This window comes from Hippocampus zosterae, chromosome 4 (genome assembly GCF_025434085.1).
Source record: "Hippocampus zosterae strain Florida chromosome 4, ASM2543408v3, whole genome shotgun sequence".
NCBI lineage: Eukaryota > Metazoa > Chordata > Actinopteri > Syngnathiformes > Syngnathidae > Hippocampus > Hippocampus zosterae.
This window is the reverse complement of record NC_067454.1, coordinates 14615911-14636796: the sequence shown is the minus strand read 5'-3', so window position 1 is coordinate 14636796 and position 20886 is coordinate 14615911. Positions and strand designations below refer to the sequence as shown.

At 39.7% G+C, this 20886-nt stretch overlaps 3 protein-coding genes and 1 long non-coding RNA gene across 6 annotated transcripts; all 4 read left to right on the top strand.

Moving 5' to 3' along the window:
• The first annotated feature begins 656 nt into the window (after positions 1-656).
• nudt21 (nudix hydrolase 21) lies at positions 657-3962 on the top strand. The gene is made up of 7 exons (XM_052064191.1): positions 657-948; positions 1798-1998; positions 2077-2140; positions 2426-2515; positions 2680-2755; positions 2840-2954; positions 3550-3962. Exons 1-7 carry the CDS (start codon positions 827-829, stop codon positions 3569-3571), a joined length of 690 nt encoding a protein of 229 aa, XP_051920151.1. The 5' UTR covers positions 657-826; the 3' UTR covers positions 3572-3962.
• Positions 3963-4579: 617 nt separating this feature from the next.
• On the top strand, positions 4580-11356 carry ogfod1 (2-oxoglutarate and iron-dependent oxygenase domain containing 1). 3 transcript variants are annotated; one of them, XR_007962216.1, is made up of 14 exons: positions 4605-4816; positions 5593-5738; positions 5823-5869; positions 6746-6846; positions 6929-7045; positions 8867-8958; positions 9027-9155; positions 9226-9339; positions 9518-9597; positions 10171-10415; positions 10484-10612; positions 10808-10885; positions 11029-11087; positions 11185-11356. XR_007962216.1 is itself a non-coding variant. In XM_052064189.1 (13 exons), exons 2-13 carry the CDS (start codon positions 5691-5693, stop codon positions 11332-11334), a joined length of 1311 nt encoding a protein of 436 aa, XP_051920149.1. In that variant the 5' UTR covers positions 4580-4598; positions 5593-5690; the 3' UTR covers positions 11335-11356. The 3 variants fall into 3 exon arrangements, 2 of the variants coding, with proteins under 2 accessions (XP_051920149.1, XP_051920147.1); XM_052064189.1 differs by lacking the exons at positions 4605-4816; positions 10808-10885 and adding an exon at positions 4580-4598; XM_052064187.1 differs by lacking the exon at positions 10808-10885.
• Positions 11357-11884: 528 nt separating this feature from the next.
• tradd (tnfrsf1a-associated via death domain) lies at positions 11885-19089 on the top strand. Its single transcript, XM_052064190.1, has 4 exons — positions 11885-14080; positions 14631-14911; positions 15265-15406; positions 18405-19089. The coding sequence occupies exons 1-4, from the start codon at positions 13930-13932 to the stop codon at positions 18701-18703; spliced, it is 873 nt and encodes a 290-aa protein (XP_051920150.1). The 5' UTR covers positions 11885-13929; the 3' UTR covers positions 18704-19089.
• On the top strand, positions 15413-18394 carry LOC127599938 (uncharacterized). The gene is made up of 2 exons (XR_007962217.1): positions 15413-16883; positions 17256-18394. It is a non-coding gene; the product is annotated as an uncharacterized LOC127599938 (long non-coding RNA).
• Positions 19090-20886: the final 1797 nt, after the last annotated feature.

Below are 20886 nucleotides of genomic sequence, written 5' to 3'. Positions count from 1 at the left end.
GAATATGAGGGTGAGTACTGTACTTTATGTGCCCTGAGATGATTGCCTGGGGTGTAGCTCCCTCGTATCCACTGTCAACTGGGATAGGCTCCACCTCACCAATGACCCTAATAAGGATAGCAGCATAGAAAATGGATGGATGGGCTTTTCTGTACTGTATTATTATTTTTTTAATTGTCATGAGTCATTGTGGACATCAGCAACAACATCACAAAATGGACTCCCGCACACTGAACTCACAGTGAATGGCATTTATGTGTCCTTTCATGTGATTGTTGTTGACCAAAAAAGTTGGCATCCACTGCAAAAGAATAGAATCAGGGTTTCGTCATTTTCCCCAAATGGGTTGTCCAGAAGTTTTTTCCTTCTCTGGACGTGGTGGTGGGAGTGGTGAATTGTTGAGGATTTACTGCAGGCCAGGAGGTACCTTCAAAAGACTGTGAACTGTGGACTTTTAAGATTGGTAGGTAATTGATATTTGAATTACTTAGTTAAATGTTAGGACGCAATAATTAATTGATAGAGACTGTCATTGTTAAATCAAATCAACTTGGACAAGCGTGTTGGAAATTGTGATCTGACCAACTTGACGATTCACTCCAACCAGCAGGTGTCGCTGGCGACAGCGCCATTATGAACAGAACGTCGTGTTTCAACCGGAAGTGGAGCGTCGACGGAAACGACGGTGGGCTAGTTATTGAGTACTGTCCATTGTAGTCCTCTGTATTTTTTACATAGCTATTTTATGCATTGCGCCTATTCCAAAAAAGTCTCTGGATTGATCGCATTCGCAGGGTAGTTAAATCTCTACGTGCACACGTAAGATATGTCGGTTGCGCCTCCTAGTCGCTCGAACGCAGGTTGGCCGCGCGGTGGTAGCGCTCAGTTTGGAAGCAAATACATGCCCGGCCCGGCTAAGCCTCTCACCCTGGAGAGGACCATCAACTTGTGAGTTCATCTATTTATCCACAAATAACTTCAAGTTTTTGCAAACTGTGTTTCTAACCTTTAATTTCATGAGGATCCAGTTTAGCCACGCCTTGCTACTAATGGGAATGTACATGATTACGGTAGTACTCTCTTGTATAGCGTAATGTAAGAATTGTCAGCGGTTCTCAATGGGAGTATATGAGATTAAGTATCATTCATGCAAAAAGAGCTGAATAGCAGCCACTTCTTCCTGCCACCAAAAACGAAGAAGGTCCTTAGTCAACAACAAGCCCAAAAATGTCTCACTAAATGCGGAAACACGCAGTTAATGGCATCAATGCAAAGTAATGACAGCTGTTGTTAGGTATATATATATTAAGCTGAAGTCTTTTAATAGTGGCTAATTTTATTTAAAATTAACTCAATTATTGGAAAACATGTTGACATTTTATGTTGATAATTATTTTGATGTGCACAAATCTTTATTTCTAATTATTTTGTCTTCCTTTTTTTTGATTATTTGTAATCCAAATAGTTAAACCACTACAAGTGGAGCTCCAAAGTTTAATAAATCAGATACTTGTAGCTTATTAATAAATGGAGTTTATCTGAATAAATTGAGTTTTACAGAAGTGCAAATGAGAACCTCGTAATTTTGTCGAATGAAAGTAGTTCTTGCTGACATGGTTTATTTCTTGCATATAGTAACTTTGGTTCCTAGGCAATAGAGACATCCAGTGTCGTTCCTAAGCCTGGATAAATAGGAGAGATGTTTCAGGAAGGGCACACCGGCATAAAATGGAACACTACTACATTTGTAAAGACAAAATGCTGGATACTGATGATGGAACACGTATATGTCTCCAGGTACCCTCTCACCAACTATACATTTGGGACCAAGGAGCCTTTGTATGAGAAGGACAGCTCAGTGGCGGCTAGGTTCCAGCGGATGCGCGAGGAATTTGACAAGATGGGAATGAGGAGGACAGTGGAAGGTGTACTTATTGTCCACGAGCATAGGCTGCCGCACGTCTTACTCCTGCAACTTGGCACAACTTTCTTCAAACTGTGAGGATTTCATGTTATCTGGAACCATCAGATGTGTCTTTTTGAGTCCATGTCTGATGCTTTGTTTCTCTCCTTTAGGCCTGGTGGAGAGTTGAGTCCTGGGGAAGATGAAGTAGAAGGTCTGAAACGCCTAATGACTGAGGTAGGGTTCCGCAGAATATGCGGTAGACTGTATAAATTATATAAAGTTGGCCTACGGTGTACATTTGGACTCTACCGAGTAAAAGCAATAACTAGGGATGCATCAATAGTAGTATCGTCACTCAAAAAATTTTCTTTAATCTGAAAAAATCTACACACTGATAATTTATCATCCAGCCTGACATATACCGTATTTTCCACATTTGAGTTGAGATGGTGAAGGTCTCTCTTATTGAACTTTTCTCTAGTCAGTAATTGTGTATATTGTCATTTGTTTGCATCTTAGATTCTCGGACGGCAGGATGGTGTGAAGCAGGACTGGGTGATTGATGATTGTATTGGCAACTGGTGGCGTCCCAACTTTGAGCCTCCACAGGTTTGTCCTTCATGCCAACTGGAATCGTCACAAGATTTTTCTTTGTCACAGTGACACTAAGTAGCTACCATATGCAAAATGTGATGTTTTTTCTTCTCGTAGCATTGTTTCTTTTTCAAGCAAATGAGTTGCATCTTTACTCTCTATATTTCTGTGTCTTGCAGTATCCCTACATTCCAGCTCACATTACCAAACCTAAGGAGCATAAGAAACTTTTCCTGGTTCAACTACAGGAAAAAGGTTGGTATATATCATCGACATTCGAAGCTGAATAAATGACAAACGGACTGTGTGTGAGATGTGTGTGGTTCGTTGTGTTTACAGCACTGTTTGCTGTCCCCAAAAATTATAAACTGGTGGCAGCCCCGTTGTTTGAGCTGTATGACAACGCCCCTGGTTATGGACCCATCATTTCCAGTCTACCGCAGCTCCTGAGCAGGTAATGTACTTTTTATTGTCTACTGACAATCCAAATCGAGCCAGTAATTATATTACACGTCACTGAAGGAATATAAGGCGGCCCGGTAGTCCAGTGGTTAGCACGTCGGCTTCACAGTGCAGAGGTACCGGGTTCGATTCCAGCTCCGGCCTCCCTGTGTGGAGTTTGCATGTTCTCCCCGGGCCTGCGTGGGTTTTCTCCGGGTGCTCCGGTTTCCTCCCACATTCCAAAAATATGCATGGCAGGCTGATTGAACACACTAAATTGTCCCTAGGTGTGAGTGTGAGTGCGAATGGTTGTTCGTCTCTGTGTGCCCTGCGATTGGCTGGCAACCAATTCAGGGTGTCTCCCGCCTACTGCCCGGAGACAGCTGGGATAGGCTCCAGCACCCCCCGCGACCCTAGTGAGGATCAAGCGGTTAGGAAGATGAATGAATGAATGAAGGAATATATTCCATATCCTCTCAATCTGTAGCTTTAGTGGGCTGTTTGTTTCATGTAACCATGCATGACTGATGGGAGTGAGAGTTGGAAAGTTGTCTGAATAATTCTTGAAATTAGTCTTAAGGTTTTTTTTCCCTTTTTTTCTTTCACAGGTTCAATTTCATCTACAACTAAGTGAAAACAATTTGGCTGTCTCTGTGAGTGCAGCCCAGTCAAAGTGAAACTTGAAGATCATGTGGAGAAAGCAGAGAAATTATACTTCTCACCTTGGGCTCCACTTTCACATGAGAGAAACGTTTCCTGTTTTGAATATATTGAGAGTCCATGGGGATGTTTAGCTACACTTTTTGTCAAAAAAAACAATCTTTTTTTCTTTTAATCTCATTGAAGTATTGTTTTGTTTTCTCTTTTTTGTAGAAGGTACAGTACATTTATATTGCATTATGTTCAGCTTTTAAACCTTCTCGGAAAAGGCTTGATTAAACCAACAATTACTTTATTTACTGTTATTTTAAACTACCGTATTTTTTCTTTTTTAATAAAAAACGACATTTATTAGTGTGTATACATGTGGGTTTTTTTATGAAGTGTGCAGGAGCAATTGGTTATTTGCTCCCACTTGGATGGTGATTTTAAACATTGCATATTGGTGGTCCTACTTGAGATCATCAAAATAATGTGGCAGAATACGATATGCTTTGCAAACTTGGCAGTTTGAGGTGATGCTCTGTGAAAGTGTATGGAGCGGTAGCCTCGCAGAGGTCAGTGGGCGAATGTGCCATGCTCACGTTTCATACTTGGGGCAATACAATGTGTCCGTAGGACTCTGTTTGAATCTAACCTTTATAAGTTTCCTAGATTGTCCGGAGTTGTAGGATTCAACCTGTATGTCGTTTTTATCTCTGTATTTTATTAAAATGATTGAAAGCAAATTCCATAACCATGCAGAAATGACATGATATCATTTGGATTTGGCGATGATTTAGTTTAACACTGTATTTAAAAAAAAAAAAATACTGTCTTTAAAAAGAATTCAATCCAACAAACATTGAATTGAATTACGGCTTTAGTAAAATCACCAGCCTATGAGATGGGTGACGTGGGACAATATTTCAAAAATAGGCGCTTTATACAGTAACGTCGGAGCGGAACTGATGGCGTCATATTAATGCGACTGGATGACTGCTTCCGTGGCGTCACGGTAATGGGGACATTTTAATGTGTTGTATTCAATTAGTCAGGAGCCAAACTCTACCATGGCGTCTAAAAGACAACAGGGCGACTGTATGCAGTCGAACAAGAAGAAAAGGAAAGTAAATAACTGCGAAGAAACAGCAGAACTTTGTCGAGTCGTTAGAGACGAGAACGTGAAGAGGGCGGTGAAGGAGGCTTGGAGCCTTAAGTCTCACTACACCCATGGTCCGTAAAGTCAACACAGACCTAGACACAAATGACTTAGCTTCTAGTTAGCTCGCTGATTGTAGCAATGCTAACACTGACAGCAAAGAACATTCACGTAGTTTGACAATTGCTATACATGTATTTATTTTTTTAAAAAACAGCCGCACTGCATTTTGGGGGGGATGGATGGATGGAGAATTTAAGATATTTCATCTAGGTGTTCGTCAATGTTTGTCTCCTGTTTACATGGATTTCATCTATCCATGGCTGCTTTCATTTCTTTCCATGATATTATTTAGTCACGTTGAAATCATGCAGACATTTCCTGATTTATCAATTGTAAATTTACAAAGATTCTCTTCCCAAGACCGAGTTACTTACACGTGAATTCTAACTCATACGTTTTATATCTATCTATGAATCTATCTATATCACGGATACAAGATATAATGCCCTATGTTTGCAGTTGTGAGGAAAATGTGTTTTATTTTAATCAAATGTTATCCAGGAAGAAAAACAACCTTTTTGTGAACATAGCATAAGTTCCAAATAATACCCGACTAGTTTCTGAGTAACAGCTTGTCATTATTGACATTTTAGCATCCAATTGCATGTCAGTCAAGTGTTGTCATCCATGTTTACCTTAAAGTATCTTCACACGCTGACCTGGCTCCTACTCCACCTGCAGTCAGACGAAATGACGTCCTACATGTGTGTGTGATATTTCAACGTTGAATATTAATGACATTTTCAACAGACAATTTAAAAATCCACTGTCTTTAAAAATGTTGCAGGTGATTTGGAATTGGACTGCGATCCCTTCCCTCACTGCGTCATCAAAAACTTCATCAGTAGTGAGAATTTCTTGGAGAATCTGCGGACAGAACTGCTCATGCTCAACTTTCAGGCAAAGTCCAATGATCTCTACAAGTTTAAACAGGTGAGCCTCAAACTGATCTGTCCATGACTTTTCCAGCAGGTGGATCTGATGTGTGTGCATTTGTTTATTTTTTTCCACCTGCAGTCAGATGACTTGAGAAAGCAAACCAAACCACACATAGCAGGCATGAGGTGAGTTTTTCATGGCGTATTTGTGATCATAGCCGGTAACACCTTAAGGACACCGACTGACAAGCCTACATTCTGTTTTCCTCCTCACTTTCCAAAATTGTTGGACAGTCGCGACAGCCCTACCTGAGTTTGAACTGTCAAGTACAGTAGGTGAACATCAGAAAAACTTCATTGGAGACGTTGCACGGTTCATTAGTGCCACCGGAGGGAGCCAGAGATTACATTTGATACCCAGATAGAATAATGGGGCATTTATTTTTTTTTTTATATTATAAATCCCAAAATTGGCAATAATATTTTACAGTACATTACTGTGTCCAAACTGTATTTATTCAAGCCTAATTGATCAAACACCAAATTGCGTTTAATGCAGGAGAATGGTTAGCTTTTCTCACATCTGATGTCCATACCAGCCATGAGAAACAAGATAAGCAATGTATAACTTGATGTAAATATGTGTTTATGAAATACAACTCCCCATGCCATCCGCCCTGGTGAATCCAAACCATGATGAAATGCAAAATGAAGGCTTCCGCTTGAGGTCATTATTTATTTATACTGCAACAAAATGTCATGGCAGGCTGGAACAGTGAATGAATTTGCCTCGATGTTGAGACCTTCAGCAGCTCAAATTTTACACCCATCATCTGCTTGTTTGACATTCTCATGTACAGAGCAAGTGTGTATGAAAATAGACACATGGGATAAAAAAAAGTTGATGCAGCCTTGTTTAAATGCTTGGTTTATGTGATGTGAAAAAACAAGACTATTAAAAATCATCTCAGAAAAATTTCCACCATTAATGTGACCTTTTGGGCATGTGAGTAGGGGTGTATCCATTGTTATTTGAAATGTTTTTTTTGGGTCAAATTCCAGATCAGCGCTGTTTAGTCAGTTCCGGCTATGGCTTGAAGAGGTTTTAGATGTGAAACTGGAGCCCACTGTGGATATTTCTTGTGCCAAATATGAATACACAGGTGAGCATTTAACCAGAATTAACAATATTTTTACTCTTTGTGTCATTGATTTGATGTGTATGTCTTTCCTAACTGTTTGTAGATATTCTTTTGTGTCATGATGATGAACTGGAGGGGAGGCGTGTTGCCTTCATTCTTTATCTTGTCCCTTCGTGGCTGAGCAGTGATGGAGGTTCCCTCGATCTTTACACAACAGATGGTGAGTTTTTGTCTTATTTTGGCAAGCGGCGGCATACGGTGGAAAATAAAATAACAAACTGACACAAAACAAATGTATATTCCAGAAAAGTAAAGGAACAAAAGCCAAAACAAATTTACATTTAGGAACACAAAAAAGAAAAGATGATACAAATGTCCCTCCCAGAAAACAAAGAAAAAACTTTTTTTAATGCATAAAAGCCAAAGGAAATTTACATTCACGAAAACAAATGACAAAACAAAGGTACATTTCACAAAACTAACAAAAGCTCCCAAAAATTTGCACTTCAGAAAATAAATGAACAAAAGCCACAATAAATTACAATTCACATAACCCAGAAAAGGAAATGTACCCTGACGCGGCCTGACAGGAAGAGACAGGAAATGAATGCGGATCTGAGTGCAACATTTTGAGTTGCTGTTAAATCTGCAGAATATTTTTGGTGGCCAACAAGTAAGCCACTTGATGCGGTTTTGTATATCATGTGATCGCTCGTGAGAGTGTTTGAATGGCACTGAACAGAGAGAAGGCCAAAGCGAACAGGAAAAATCTCAAGAATTGGATGCTGAACAAACTAAGGACACTTAACTGTACAGCATACCTGCAGTTATTTGACGCTGTATTGGTTGACGGCACCTGACCTTCAGACTCTTTCAAATGGAAATTTGTTCCTTTCAGAAGAAAAACCTTGCCCATTATATCATCAATTCACTCACTAAAGAAGCCCACAGTTTTTAAAAAAGTACAGTCGTTTAACTGTAGACCAAAAGAAAGATGTTGGGCTGAAGAAAAAAACCCCATACAGGTAAGGCATTACAGTACAAATTTCCAAAATGATGGCGTTTGTAGAGGAATAATTCTTTCTGTGACATACTGTAACCCGACGTCTTTCGCAGGCGTGAGTAATTCGCTCGGCAGAAAAGATCATCGACTGCTCTATGACCTCACTGCACAACATCGCCTCATAACGTGACATTCAGCAGAGCTTATAAGTACAATTAAAGACCCCTTACATCCAGGTCATGGAAACTTTCAGCTACTTCCCTCAGTAAGGCGATACAGGTCTGCCAGAACTCGCACATCCAGATTTAGAGACATTTTTATCTTCCTCAGTGTCTCACAACTTTAAGTATCCACTTAAAATAGCAGCATGCAGCACACTATTAAGTTGAGGATTTATAGGCTGTATTTAGCAGGAATTGTTGCACTCTTCTGTCACTAGCATGTATTTTAAGTAAAATACAATTTCAGCGTGTCTCTCATTGCTCTGTTTGTATTTGGCACAGTATCTTATTGTTTTATTGTTTCCTGTTTTTCATGCACTTGGTAGCAAAGCACTCCTAATTTTGTTGTGACAATAAAGCCATTCTGATTCTGATCCAAATCCTGTGTAAACATGACAGCAGACTTTACCTGCCTTTGTTTTTTTTCTTTTCTGTTTTGGTTCTGTCATGTTCTGCAAAGTTTTAAGAAATAACAAGCCTATTTTGACCAAGTAGGGAGGAGAGAATGTACGGCTTATTAAATCCTTGCTGTTTTTTCCCCCCAGAAGTTGATTTTCCAAAGTAGTTTAGCAAATCTGCTGAAGTCCTTGATGACATTCAGAGCAAGGCTGCGAGCACGTGTATATAACCGTTTAGGAGTGTACCGGTACCCATGAGTGTACAACAAATAATTATCATCTCCTCGTTCAAGGCCTTATTTCTTTGTAAGGTTGTTCTTTTTTGGGTGAACTGCAAAAACAAAAATAATATTGTAACTTGTTACTTCTCACCTCAGTGATGTGACCCGATATCTTTTGTTTAAAAAAAATGTCTTCAGGGCATTTCCAACCACAAAGTGTTGTCAAGTCTCTGGTGCCTTCTTGGAATACACTCGTACTTTTCGAAGTGTCTCCAGTCTCCTTTCACCAAGTAAGAGTTATACGCGTCGTCTGTCCTACCAAGGAGTCAACAAATTGACATCTTTTGTGCTTACCCAGGTCTCCGAGGTGTTGTCACAGGACAAGTGTCGTCTGTCTTTAAGCGGATGGTTTCACGGACCGTCTCTGCAGCGTCCTCCTCGCCACATCGAGCCTTTCGTACCACGGAACGAACACTTACCCAGAGACGTGAGTCGAAACATGCATGACCAGGTGAGTTGATCTACGTGCTGATTTAGTGTCTGTGCGTCCATTTCAGGAGACGTTGCTGCTGGAGTGGATCAATCCACTCTACTTGGATATTTCCTACCAGGAACAGATTCAGGAAGAGTTTGAAAAAAGCTCAGAAATACAGCTGAAAGATTTTCTCAGGGTAAAGCACTCTTTATTTTTGCCTTAAACCAATTTCCCAAACGGTCTCTCATAATCCTAATAATGGCGAGTAATTCTATTTGAATTAAAGCTAAAAAGGAAAGCAACCCCTCAGAAGTGTGCTTCGGAGGATTCATTTTGGTTCCTTCTCCCGATTGTGTGCATGATTGTGTCATCAGGAGGAGAAATTCAGCCAAGTGTGTGAAGCCTTACAGTTGGCTCAGATCCAGTGGGCTCAGAAAGGTCCGGCCAATAAGAGGTAGGGAAGGTTCTTAGATTACACTGGTACACCTCCTTTGAAAAGTATGCTTTGTAGTCCAGTTCACAATGAACACAGGAACAATTTTCTGAATTTTGATGACCATTTTACGCACCTGTGGTTGAATATTTTTTCCTTTATCATCTAAAATGTTGTTTTGCTAGGCTTTCATTGAAATATACCCATTTTTGCAACATGAAAGGAAAAACTGGCACAGAACAAAAGAGAGTGAGATAATATCGTCTGGTCAGCCAAACTATATAACAATGAATGTCCCCTCGTTTAAACATAATGGGAAATGGTATCGATGGGCTGATTTGCATTGTCATATTCAAACAACTGCTACTTCAACACACACGGAGTAGTAGGCCTCAGTAATGCCTGGCATGTTGTTGACTGTGGTACTACATTGAAGGCGCCCAACTCTAAATTCAGGCTATCGTCTCTAATGTAATTACTAATCAATATGATCGGATACAGATCTGTGCCGTAATGGTGTGGGGAGAGGGGTGTTTGCCGCTGAAAGGTGAACCACGATGTATCATGGCGATCACTGTTGCATTTACGATCTAGATGCTATGAATCAGCCCGTCTGGACACTCTACCTGAGTGTGTGAGTGCTTGTTGGGAGCTGCTTCATTCAGAAGCATTCTTCCTGCTTCTGTCCAACTTCACGGGCCTCCGTTTGCACTACCTCTTTCCCGCTGATGATGACGATGGTGATGATGGTGGTGGAAATAAAGACAAAGGGAAGAAGGAAAGCTGTGAAAAGGACGACAAAGCAACAGGGTCCTCAAATGAAACAAGCATAGAGTCAGGTTTGTGGGATTTCTTTTGCTCTCTTTTTTTGTCTTCCCGGTGAATGTTTTTGTATTCCTCTTCCTAGAGCCGAGTACACCCACGTGTTGTGGTGAACTGCGACGATGGTCCCACAGCAGCTACACTTTACTGCACGATGGAGAGGCAGCACGAGCGGAATACGCACTCGACCTCATTTTACCTTTCAGCTGCGCTGGTCAGTCAATACAAAAGGAACAACAAATGACCTTTTGAGTGAAATTAGTGAAATGGTGGAATATCAGACACATGTATCACGATCACAATCACTCACTAACCCACATTTACACATAAATTCGATTATTATAGCTCGTGGTCCAACAATATAATTTTATGTCTTCTGTTGTTTTTTGTCTTCTGATTGGTTGGTCAGCGCAAACGCAAGTTTGATTACCAAATCACATCTGTACCAATCTACACATATTGACACATTTGATTATCAGCATCTATGGTAAGTAGGATGTATTTTGTTTCATTATTTAATGTTGAGGAATGGGAGCTGTCAATTTGCCCAGTCGTAAGGGACAGGAAGAGGATGGATAGAAATTACAATTTTTTTCATTTTAGGCTGGCAATTATTTTTTTTCATTTTAGGCTGGCAGTCTGAGTTTGGAGGCTTCAGTTGTTATGTTGCGAATGAAGAGGATGAGGAGGTGAGTGTTGTGAATTTGTATATTAAGCACATTTTTAGATAAATCTGCCATCCATACTTAGCTGAGTATCATATTGTGTTTTTCTTCTCATTTAAAGCTGCTGACCATCTATCCTGAAGATAATTCCCTCGCTCTGGTCTACAGAGACAAGGAAACCCTCAAATTTGTCAAGCATGTCAACCACAGAAGCACAAGCAATTCTTCTACTGGCGTATTCTATGACTTCTCTTTTGTATATTATGAATAAAGTTTGACATACAGTTCTCTTACATTGTTTATTTATTTATTTTAGGTTTAGTGGTTACCAGTCTGCTTTCCACTGTGTTGTCTGAGTGCCTCTCACGTTCCAAAAACATGAACATACAGAAACATTAAACATATGGGAAAATGAAAAGAAAACAAACTACTTAAAATGGAGCACACATGGAATTAAGTACAAGTGAACTGCACCTAACAAATGTAAAACATTAAAAAAAGACATGGTAATTACACTGGTTTTAAAATAGAGCGCATGACAAAAATCTGGTCTAATCATTTCATAATTATATGAAAGAAGGAATACATTCACATCTTGCCTGTCATCAAATATTTATGCGTTAACAGTGGCTGCAAATCACCCAGAATGAATGGCACCGCTGCCCTACTTAGAAACTCGAAATCTCTTCCTTGCCGGAAAGAAACAATCACTTCTTTCCGGTTTTTGCCTCTCCCTGAATGGGATTTCACCAATCAGAATGGTTTCTATTCTCACAGCCAATAGGACGAGAGAATCTGATTACACTACGAGGGTCAGTTTTTAGGAGGAAGCGTCACCGAAAAGCATAACAAAAGTTTTTAGGTAAGTTCGCGTAGATTTTAGGGAACAAAAAAAGTCGCATGTTCGGCACGGTGAAAAAGTTTGACAAACATTCGTAGTTGTTGGTAAAGTTGAATTTGAATCCTACCCCCGTGTCATCGATTAAGTTTTACGGTGTTGCAGTTGTTCTTACTGTCTCATCTGCTGACTATTAACAACACAACTACAAGTATATACAGTATTACACATATGTATTTAAACTTTAGGGAACAGTCACGTTTGTTTGTTTTCCCTTGTGCTGATATTGGATGTAAATCATTTAAACACATTTAAGTGTGTAGTTTTCGTTGTAATGAAATAACAGTTTAGTACCGGTGTATTTCAGCCTTATTTTGCAGAGCCAACAAAATAACATCCATTTCAATGAATTCAATCCTATTGCAGTCTGATTCAGACTGATTGAATAACTTTTGATGTCTAAAGCTTAATTTTCACGGTGTTTGTTAGTAGGATAAAATGTCCTCATGTTGTACATGTTCCAGATTTGTTTGTTGTTCTAAAAAAGTTTGTTTTGTATTAGTATTTTTTTGTATATTCACGTAGACCCCATTTCCATTATGAATTTCGAATATTAACACTGCTTAAATCAAGGAAAATATAAAAACTACTCAAAATATACCTTACTGGAAAAAACTACTTAAATGAAGGCAATAGCAGGATTAAAAATACCTTTTGTTGATACTGATGATGGTTGGGAAAAAAATCACTTAGATTCCTGTTGCGCCTTTTGACACTTCAATTGGAGGAGTCACTGATTAATTCCACTTCAGTATATGGTTGAGATGGAATTGTTGGTTGATGCATCTTTCTAATTTTGGACTGAGTAAAGAATTAACTTTTGTAAATTCAAATAAAGTCAGATTGGGATAGGCTTTAGCTCACCCTCACCCCTAATGAGGACAAATGTACAAGATGAACGGATGGCACATAATTGTTGTAACACATGTGTTCCCATCATCTGAAGTAATAATGCTCTAGTTTGTAATAACGGGTAGAAAGAAATTCTCAACACCATCGCAATGTGATGACACAACTAACTTGTGGTAGCAAAACCTCATATGAACATCCTTTCGCATTTTTCCACGTCAGCCAAGCAGACTGTCCAGGCAGGAATAGTAGATCTTGTCTTTTTGGCAGCAAAAGCTGAATGATATATTTTAAGCCTCCGATGATCATTTAATCCTCATACCGCTGCTGAACTAATCTCACAGTATACCTTCAGAGCACTGATAGATTAGATTGCATATAATTAAATACTGGCCAAATTATTGAGATTCCTGCAAACCCAAGAGTCAAGCGTACTGTGTATTAGTGAAATGTGAGGACGTGCATAATCCAGCTGAAATGATGCTCTTTCCATGCGGCGCCCTCTGCATCCTGTGCATGGATAGGGCGTAAGTGAGCAAGCCTCTGTAGTGCATCCAGAGTACAGAAGATTGGGGCTGTGTTGCTATTGGGGGAGGGAGGCTTCAGATTAAACATGTTTTTATGTAATGAAGGTTGCAAGAAGAGCCTGGGGCAAAGATGGAGAAGAAGGTGGAATGAGGCATCTGCTAATAGCCACCACCACTACAGGAAATGTCAGTGACTGGCCATGCTATTGGTACCTGAGCCTTCAGTGGGGACTTAATCCATCTCTTAATACCACCACTATGACGTCGTAATTATAGAAACCATCAATGCGATACAGAAACGCAATATAATATCACGCAACTGTGCCACATACAATCCGTCATCTGGAGCAGTTCAGAATAAATAATTATGGAATTGTGAAAAGATAAAACATTTAAATACACTACCTAAAACTCACCAGAGAGATCCATCCATTATCCAAATTGCTTATGATATGGGTATGAACTGTACACAGTATATGAGATATTATATTGGAAGCAGGTCCCAGGTACATGAAGTGCTCCCACTGTAGAGCTGTTGACACTCATGAGAGTGTTGTCTGATTTGATAATATGATCATTCCATATTCATAGGATGGCAGACAAAGTTTTGGATCAAGAACCATGGACAGGATGTGCCGTTCTCTTTCTGCAGTCGCTCTGTCCGGATGCAAACCTGCTTTCCCTCTATAAAAACCAGCAGGGAAAGTTCATCTTTTTTAAAGTCATCAAACTGACACTCATAGGTGAGCAGTGACATTTAAATTTAAACCTACACTATATAAATGTACAGTATCTTGAAAAGTGAATGCACGCCTTAGAGATTTGTTGAGGTAAATTAGGTACTGTGACATACTGATGCAGAGCATGAGCCACTCTGTGAACAAGATGGGAGAAAGAAGTTCATAAAAAGACAGCATGCCTGAACTTTGGATTGTTTCACTCTTAAAGAAGAAAATATGCAATGCAATTTTGACCACGATAGCACTTTCCATTGCGTTGCTGAGCAAACAGTAAGAAAAAAAGCATGGAATTAGCACTTTCAATCGCTGACACCCACATCACTCACCAGGCCATCCACACACACTCAAAGTCACAGATTCTCAGTAGAACGTGGGGATAGTGACCCCAAGTGACTGCAAGTAATATCTGCACCTCAACATTTACTGTACATGTTTGTTTGATTAATAATAAATTAACATTGACGGCTGTGTGTTGAGTTTATTTTGAAGGGATGAGAAATGTACACTGTCATACAAGGTGCCATTTTTTTCAATTGCTATTTTTCATGGTCAGATTCTGCAGGAGGTCTGGGCGGTTATGAGATACTTAAGGTTCACGATGCCGATCCTTTCCTCGGAGTGGAGGTGAAGTTTATGGACGTAGTCGTGTGTCAGCAATTCCTGGAGAGCTACAGCTCTGGAGCGGTGGGTCATTCCATCTCCCAACATGCCTGTCGGCTCCTCGCTGTGGCACAAGAGTTCACCGTGGAGACACAGCTGAAGGCCGGAACGCACGTCTTGGATCGATGTCTGGACAAGCTCGAGCTTTGTCTACAGCAAATTCACCAGTCACAGGTATACTATGTAAATACTGTATATATATATTGTAGTTTGAGTTTTGTAAATGTCAAATAGAATTTCAGTCACTTAACATTAAAAAAAGTTATTTTATGTCACTTTTTTTACTGTAGTTTTTATTTTAATCATTTCACTTTGTTTTTGTTAACTATAATAGTGGTCCGGGTATGTTTAGAATATGATTAAAAGGTCTCTTTTAATAAGTTTAAATGTGTTTAAAGTATGTGGGAGGGGCAATAATGATCTGTGTAGCAGATTTTCACTTGTGGGCGGGTTGGGATTGTATCATTGTATATTTTGGTGTCTAGTTTAAGGTAGTAGCAAATACATTTTCTCAAATTTTGTGACAGCCCGAGCGCCTGCGTGATGAAGAGATCGATCGGCTGGAGCAGCAGCTGCAGCTCGAGGTCCTCGGGCCTCCTCCATCCCAGCGGATCTCGATCAGACAGCAAGTCCCCAGCAACTGCTTCACGTTTCAGAATAAAGTTTTTGGTGAGTTAAGTCTCGCTTTGTCTTGTTGCGATATCTTTGAGCGAAAAGAAATCACAGTACACCCTTGCTGTTCACAGACTGAGCAGAAAAAAATACATTTGGATGATTGATAATATACGGGTGCAGAGTTGCAATGCCACACCCAGTTGAAGTTTATGGTCAAACTAAACATAAAACAAAGGGAATTACACCTTGTGCTATTAAAAACAGCCCCATATCTTAGCTTTTCAGACCGATAGTTTCATGCGGACAGTATTAGCATTGACACTTGCATCAGTCCTTTCACCCTTTATGCTGCGGTCAGACTGAACTCGAGCTGTTTCTGACGCAGCATTTCCATATATAGTCCATGCAGTTTTCATGGTCAGGCACCAATGCATGCCCGTCGGCACAGATGAAGCACTTGAAGTGAATTTATTTATTTATTTATTTTGCCTCTTCGCCTATTTTGCTGGGGTTTGCATTTTCTGCATCGCATACAGCCAATCTGCGTAGATAATGTACTTAAGTTGACCGGGCAAGTAATTGGTTGAGCTCTAAATATTAGTGCTGGATCGACGAGCCTAGAGAGGAGACGTTTCAATGAAGCGTTATTATGAATCCTACAGTTCTACGCAGGTTGTGCTCCGCTGCAATCTGATTGGCTGCTGCATCCAGGCAAGACTGTTTTGAAGTGGAATTCATAGTAACATCTCATTTGTCTTTTACTGCCACCAGGTGGCCAAGGCATGCACACTTGAAAGAGGAGCACTTTCAACTGATGCAGTGTGACAAAAACAGTTTAATTCTTAATAATGATGTAATTACTCTGTTTTTATGAAGTGCAATATTATGGAGTGCTGTTTTACTTTCAAATACACCTGAATTATTCTGTGAGTAATTGATGCTAAAAGGTAATTGCCTGTAGATGATACAAGATGGCAGGCCAAAGCACTTTTTTTGTATTGAAGAAAGGATGTGGCCTGACGAAATGACGAAATGGCATAAGATAGTGCCAAAGCAATTTTTTTAGATTAAACATGGCTTTGGCTTGAGCACAAGAACTATACTCTAGGCAAGTTTTTCATCAAAAGCCTTAAGACAATTATTTAGTGAAAGTTGAATTTGTGAAAATGTGGTGTTTCAATGTAAACGGTCTCATTTAATCTGATCAAGTGGTTAAAAAAAACCAAAATCATGTACTTCGTATATATGTCAGTGAACATCTGCTGCATTTGTTTTGTGCTCAGTTTGCTAGCAGCACATAAACTCTGCAGTTTGGCAGATGATTCTCTAATCCAACCATTTATGAATTGATGGTCACAATCTAAAGGGAGATTAGTGCATTCATTTGAAATTGCCAGCTTTCTATTCAATTGTCATTTTTACCGTGGGTCAAACCAGTGCTGAAAGTAGTAGCTGTCAGATACGAAAAAGTATCCCTTTGCCCCAAAAAATAAAATATAAAAATCAAAGTAATATAAGAACAGGCGGACCGGTAGTCCAGTGGTTAGCACGTCGGCTTCACAGTGCAGAGGTACCGGGTTCGATTCCAGCTCCGGCCTCCCTGTGTGGAGTTTGCATGTTCTCCCCGGCCCTGCGTGGGTTTTCTCCGGGTGCTCCGGTTTCCTCCCACATTCCAAAAACATGCGTGGCAGGCTGATTGAACACTCTAAATTGTTCCTAGGTGTGAGTGTGAGCGTGGATGGTTGTTCGTCTCTGTGTGCCCTGTGATTGGCTGGCAACTGATTCAGGGTGTCCCCCGCCTACCGGAGAGAGCTGGGATAGGCTCCAGCACCCCCGCGACCCTAGTGAGGATCAAGCAGTTCAGAAGATGAATGAATGGATGAATATAAGAACAAAATTGCAGTATTATGAGGAAGAAAAGGTTCTAATTTTATGAGAATAAAGTTGCAATATTAGGAGAGAAGAAAACATTTCAAGAGGGGGGGGACTTACAACAAAATCTTTGACAAAAAGTAATCGCTGAATATTATGAGGGAATTTTTTTTATATTCTAGCCTTTATTGGTCTTTTTCAATGGAAAAAAATTCACCTTCAATATTACAACTAGATGTGCTCTAACGGTTTACTCTTGGAATGGAAAAGCTAACACTATAGATTCAAATGTAAAGCAATGGACAATTCATATAAATCCAAATTATGTAACAGTAGCTTTTATTTATTATATTTTATGCTTTTATTTCTTGTCAAGATAGTACATCATATTTTATGTCGGATTTTTAACCTGAGTTGTTGGTTAAAGTTGTTGAAATGGTGTAAGTTTTTGCGACCAATTCCTGTGCAAGTATTCGCTCCTCAGTAGATGCAACTACCGATATTAAGTACCAATTCTACTAGTATTTTGATACCTAAAATTTCAATTAACATTATGACAAATAATTGCGAAGAAAGACCTTTCTTTCTTTCTGATGAATATGATGTGTTGCCGATGCTTGTGTCATATCACCATTTACTGGTGAGGTGGACTAATGGTTATTTTTGCCTCTGTTGTGAAAGTGCTATTTAAATCAACATGGATTGTATTGTATCGTATTAAGTGTCTGTGTTTGGTATCGGCAGCCTCCATAATACCCGATACCTTGAAATTCGGCTTGTATTGGCTCTATACCAGTTATCGTACTCGCCCATCCCTAGAGTAAAGAATGCTAATTGTTTTAACCTTAACGTGATTGTTAAAGTGCAGGCTGCCATTGTTAGTACTAATACTCCATAACTTAGTGTTTCCGAATGCCATATAAAGTTGTACTTCACATCTTTGCTTTTCCTTATCCACATTTCGCAGTAATGAATAAATAAGCAATGGAGTGGGTGCTACAAAGAATCTCATTGTATACAGTAGATTCTAAAGTATATTCTGGAACTGCCCTTTGAGTTGAAAGAGCATCTCAAGCCGGAATGGATTTGCAAGTGTTTCTGTTTGTTTCATCAACCTCTGTTTACGTAATCGCTATTAAGTACAGTTTGCGTTCATGTTGTTGGTTTTTTTTTCCATCAGAGGATCGAATGCTGACGATAGCAGATGTTCAGAGCTTTGCTAATGGAGTGGGCCGTCAGTGGAAGCATGTGGGGAGGACCCTGGGGAGGGAGTGCCGCGCTCTGAAGGATACGGCCATTGAAAACCTGGCCTACGAGTATGCCAGAGAAGGCCTGTACGAGCAGGCCTATCAGCTCCTCAGTCGATTCGTCCAGGCGGAGGGGAGGGCGGCCAAGCTGAGCCGGCTGATCAAAGCGCTGGAGGACTGCAAACTCACCGGCCTGGCCGAGTCTATTCTGGACATACAGCCACGAGACTAATGCCGTGCACTTTTTGTGGCGTACATGAACACGAAGGTGGACTTATTACGAAGGGGGCGTGTCTCGTCTCTGTTGACTTTGTCTTTCCTGGTTTTACATACGGAATGTCTGATCTTGATTGAAATTGTTGCAAATGATCCCTGCATGCATGTGTGTTTCTGATCATACGTTTTACCTCAGATTTATTAAGAAAATGGCCTCAGTTTATAAAGGGTTACAATGATTCGATATAAAGGAATAAAACTACCCGCATAAGTCACAGGTATTTGGTACTGAAAAACGTAGTAAAAGTAGGTGAATTTGTGAATGCCTAACTGACTTTGCAGGGGTCCACTGTACAGTATTGCACATTAAAAGAAAATAAATGTATACAGATCAATAAATAATTTTCACTCCTTGTTCTAGTTTCATAATAGTTTTTAAAATCTAAATTGACTCCCAGAATGATAATTCTTCATACAACACAAAACTGCATTTTTTTTTCATTTTCAAATTCATCCTGCGGGTCCGATTGAACCCCGATTGATTGTTTTGACTCTGATTTAGATGAAGGATAGTGCTGCTGCACAAGTTATTTCTCAGCACTATTTGAATGATTTGACCTTTAGTTTCCACACGTGGAACCTGTTGGATCTCCTTTTTAATGACTGCACAACTGAAGGTTCTTGATTTTCTTTTTTTTCCCACTGTATAAAATGGGTGTGTACAAATTAAATGCTTTAAAATATTGTATCCGTGTTTATGTTGGATGCGATAGTACAGAGGTGGAAAAAGTCATCCCACTCTACTAATTACAGAAAAAAAGACTAGTAACAGTCCTGTCAAGGGAATTAAAGTAAGTAAAGTAGTTCTTGTGTAGTTCTTAGTATATAAGGCATTTTAAGGATATTTGCGAAGACTGGGAACTAGTGTATTTAAAAATTTGTTGGGATTCAGGATTTAACTAACATAAGAAAAAAAGTACAGATGCCTGTTTTAAAATGGGGCATTAAAAGGTTTTTACAAATCTCGAGCAAAACTAATAATTAAGCAAAAGACAGCTAGATAAATCAATTCTAGCCCCCCCGGGGCCCACCCCTCAAAAAATCGACATAAGTAGAGAAACCAAGGTACTGGTGCTTTGTTACTTCTCATAACTGCATTACTGTAATTAAACCTAAAAACATTACTTTCACCAAACTCCCCCAGGTATAATTTGGTGTTAATCGTCCTTCCCCCTACTTTCTCACTCTCATTTCCATCACTCACACACACAGACACACACACGTGCGAACACTCATATGATTAAACTACTGATGCTGCTGCTAATGTGCTTGTGTCATGTTGTTTTAGGGTAGTGAGGCAGATAGTTGAAGTGTGCATGTGTGTGTGTGTTTCGAGGTTTTATCCCCGGCCAAATTCACTGATGAATGCAGTTGCTGCAGCTTGATCTTGTGTGGTTTCATTCAGATCGAGCGTAAAAACCCAAGCCCCTCTCTATTTTTTGCCACTTGGCTGTCCATCCAGATGTGACTTGTGGATTACAAGCTTTTAACACACACACTTTTTCCAACACAGACATAAATTGATTTCTAAATTATGCAAAATACATTTGTCGTCTTTCAGCAGTACAGCTGCTGCAGATGATTATTTCTGTATATTTGAGAGTTTATATTGAAAGTGACACTGGCACACATGCATCTTTTTTAATAGCCAACTTGATAGAATGATCTATTCTCAGATTTCAACACATGGATTAAAAAACTCTCAAACTAAATACAAACTCATTTCATTATAAGCAGCCACATCATTAGGCACACCTGCATGACTTTCCCAGAAAGACAGAGTAATTCTACAAATGCGGTAACAATTCACCGCATTAGTAGAATTACTTGTAACGACATTGAGCACACTAGTACAAGTACCGGTACCTTAAAAATGTCTGTTTTAGTGCCACTGACGGCTATAGATGTCAAGTATCAATATTATCTGGAAGGACTGGCAGTGAATGAGTTTTAAACTGCATATAAAGTGACATAAATTCTACTACCGCTTCACGAGTCGTACTAGGGCCTGTGGGCTAGACTTGATAACAAAGCGTTATTTGCCATTGGTCATCCCTTTTACGTGTGACATTGTTGGTTGTAATATTCAGGGTTTCTTTAGACCAAAGATAGGGAACTTTGGTGTGTGTGTACACACAC

Coding starts and splice junctions, on each gene's coding strand:
- nudt21 (XM_052064191.1), top strand. CDS start 827: ATGTCGGTTGCGCCTCCTAGTCGCTCGAACGCAGGTTGGCCGCGCGGT. Junction 1,999..2,076: donor GGCACAACTTTCTTCAAACT/GTGAGGATTTCA, acceptor TCTCTCCTTTAG/GCCTGGTGGAGAGTTGAGTC. Junction 2,756..2,839: donor GGTTCAACTACAGGAAAAAG/GTTGGTATATAT, acceptor TTGTGTTTACAG/CACTGTTTGCTGTCCCCAAA.
- tradd (XM_052064190.1), top strand. CDS start 13,930: ATGGCAGACAAAGTTTTGGATCAAGAACCATGGACAGGATGTGCCGTT. Junction 14,081..14,630: donor CATCAAACTGACACTCATAG/GTGAGCAGTGAC, acceptor TTTCATGGTCAG/ATTCTGCAGGAGGTCTGGGC. Junction 14,912..15,264: donor AGCAAATTCACCAGTCACAG/GTATACTATGTA, acceptor ATTTTGTGACAG/CCCGAGCGCCTGCGTGATGA.
- ogfod1 (XM_052064187.1), top strand. CDS start 4,654: ATGGCGTCTAAAAGACAACAGGGCGACTGTATGCAGTCGAACAAGAAG. Junction 5,870..6,745: donor CCACACATAGCAGGCATGAG/GTGAGTTTTTCA, acceptor GTCAAATTCCAG/ATCAGCGCTGTTTAGTCAGT. Junction 6,847..6,928: donor TGCCAAATATGAATACACAG/GTGAGCATTTAA, acceptor AACTGTTTGTAG/ATATTCTTTTGTGTCATGAT.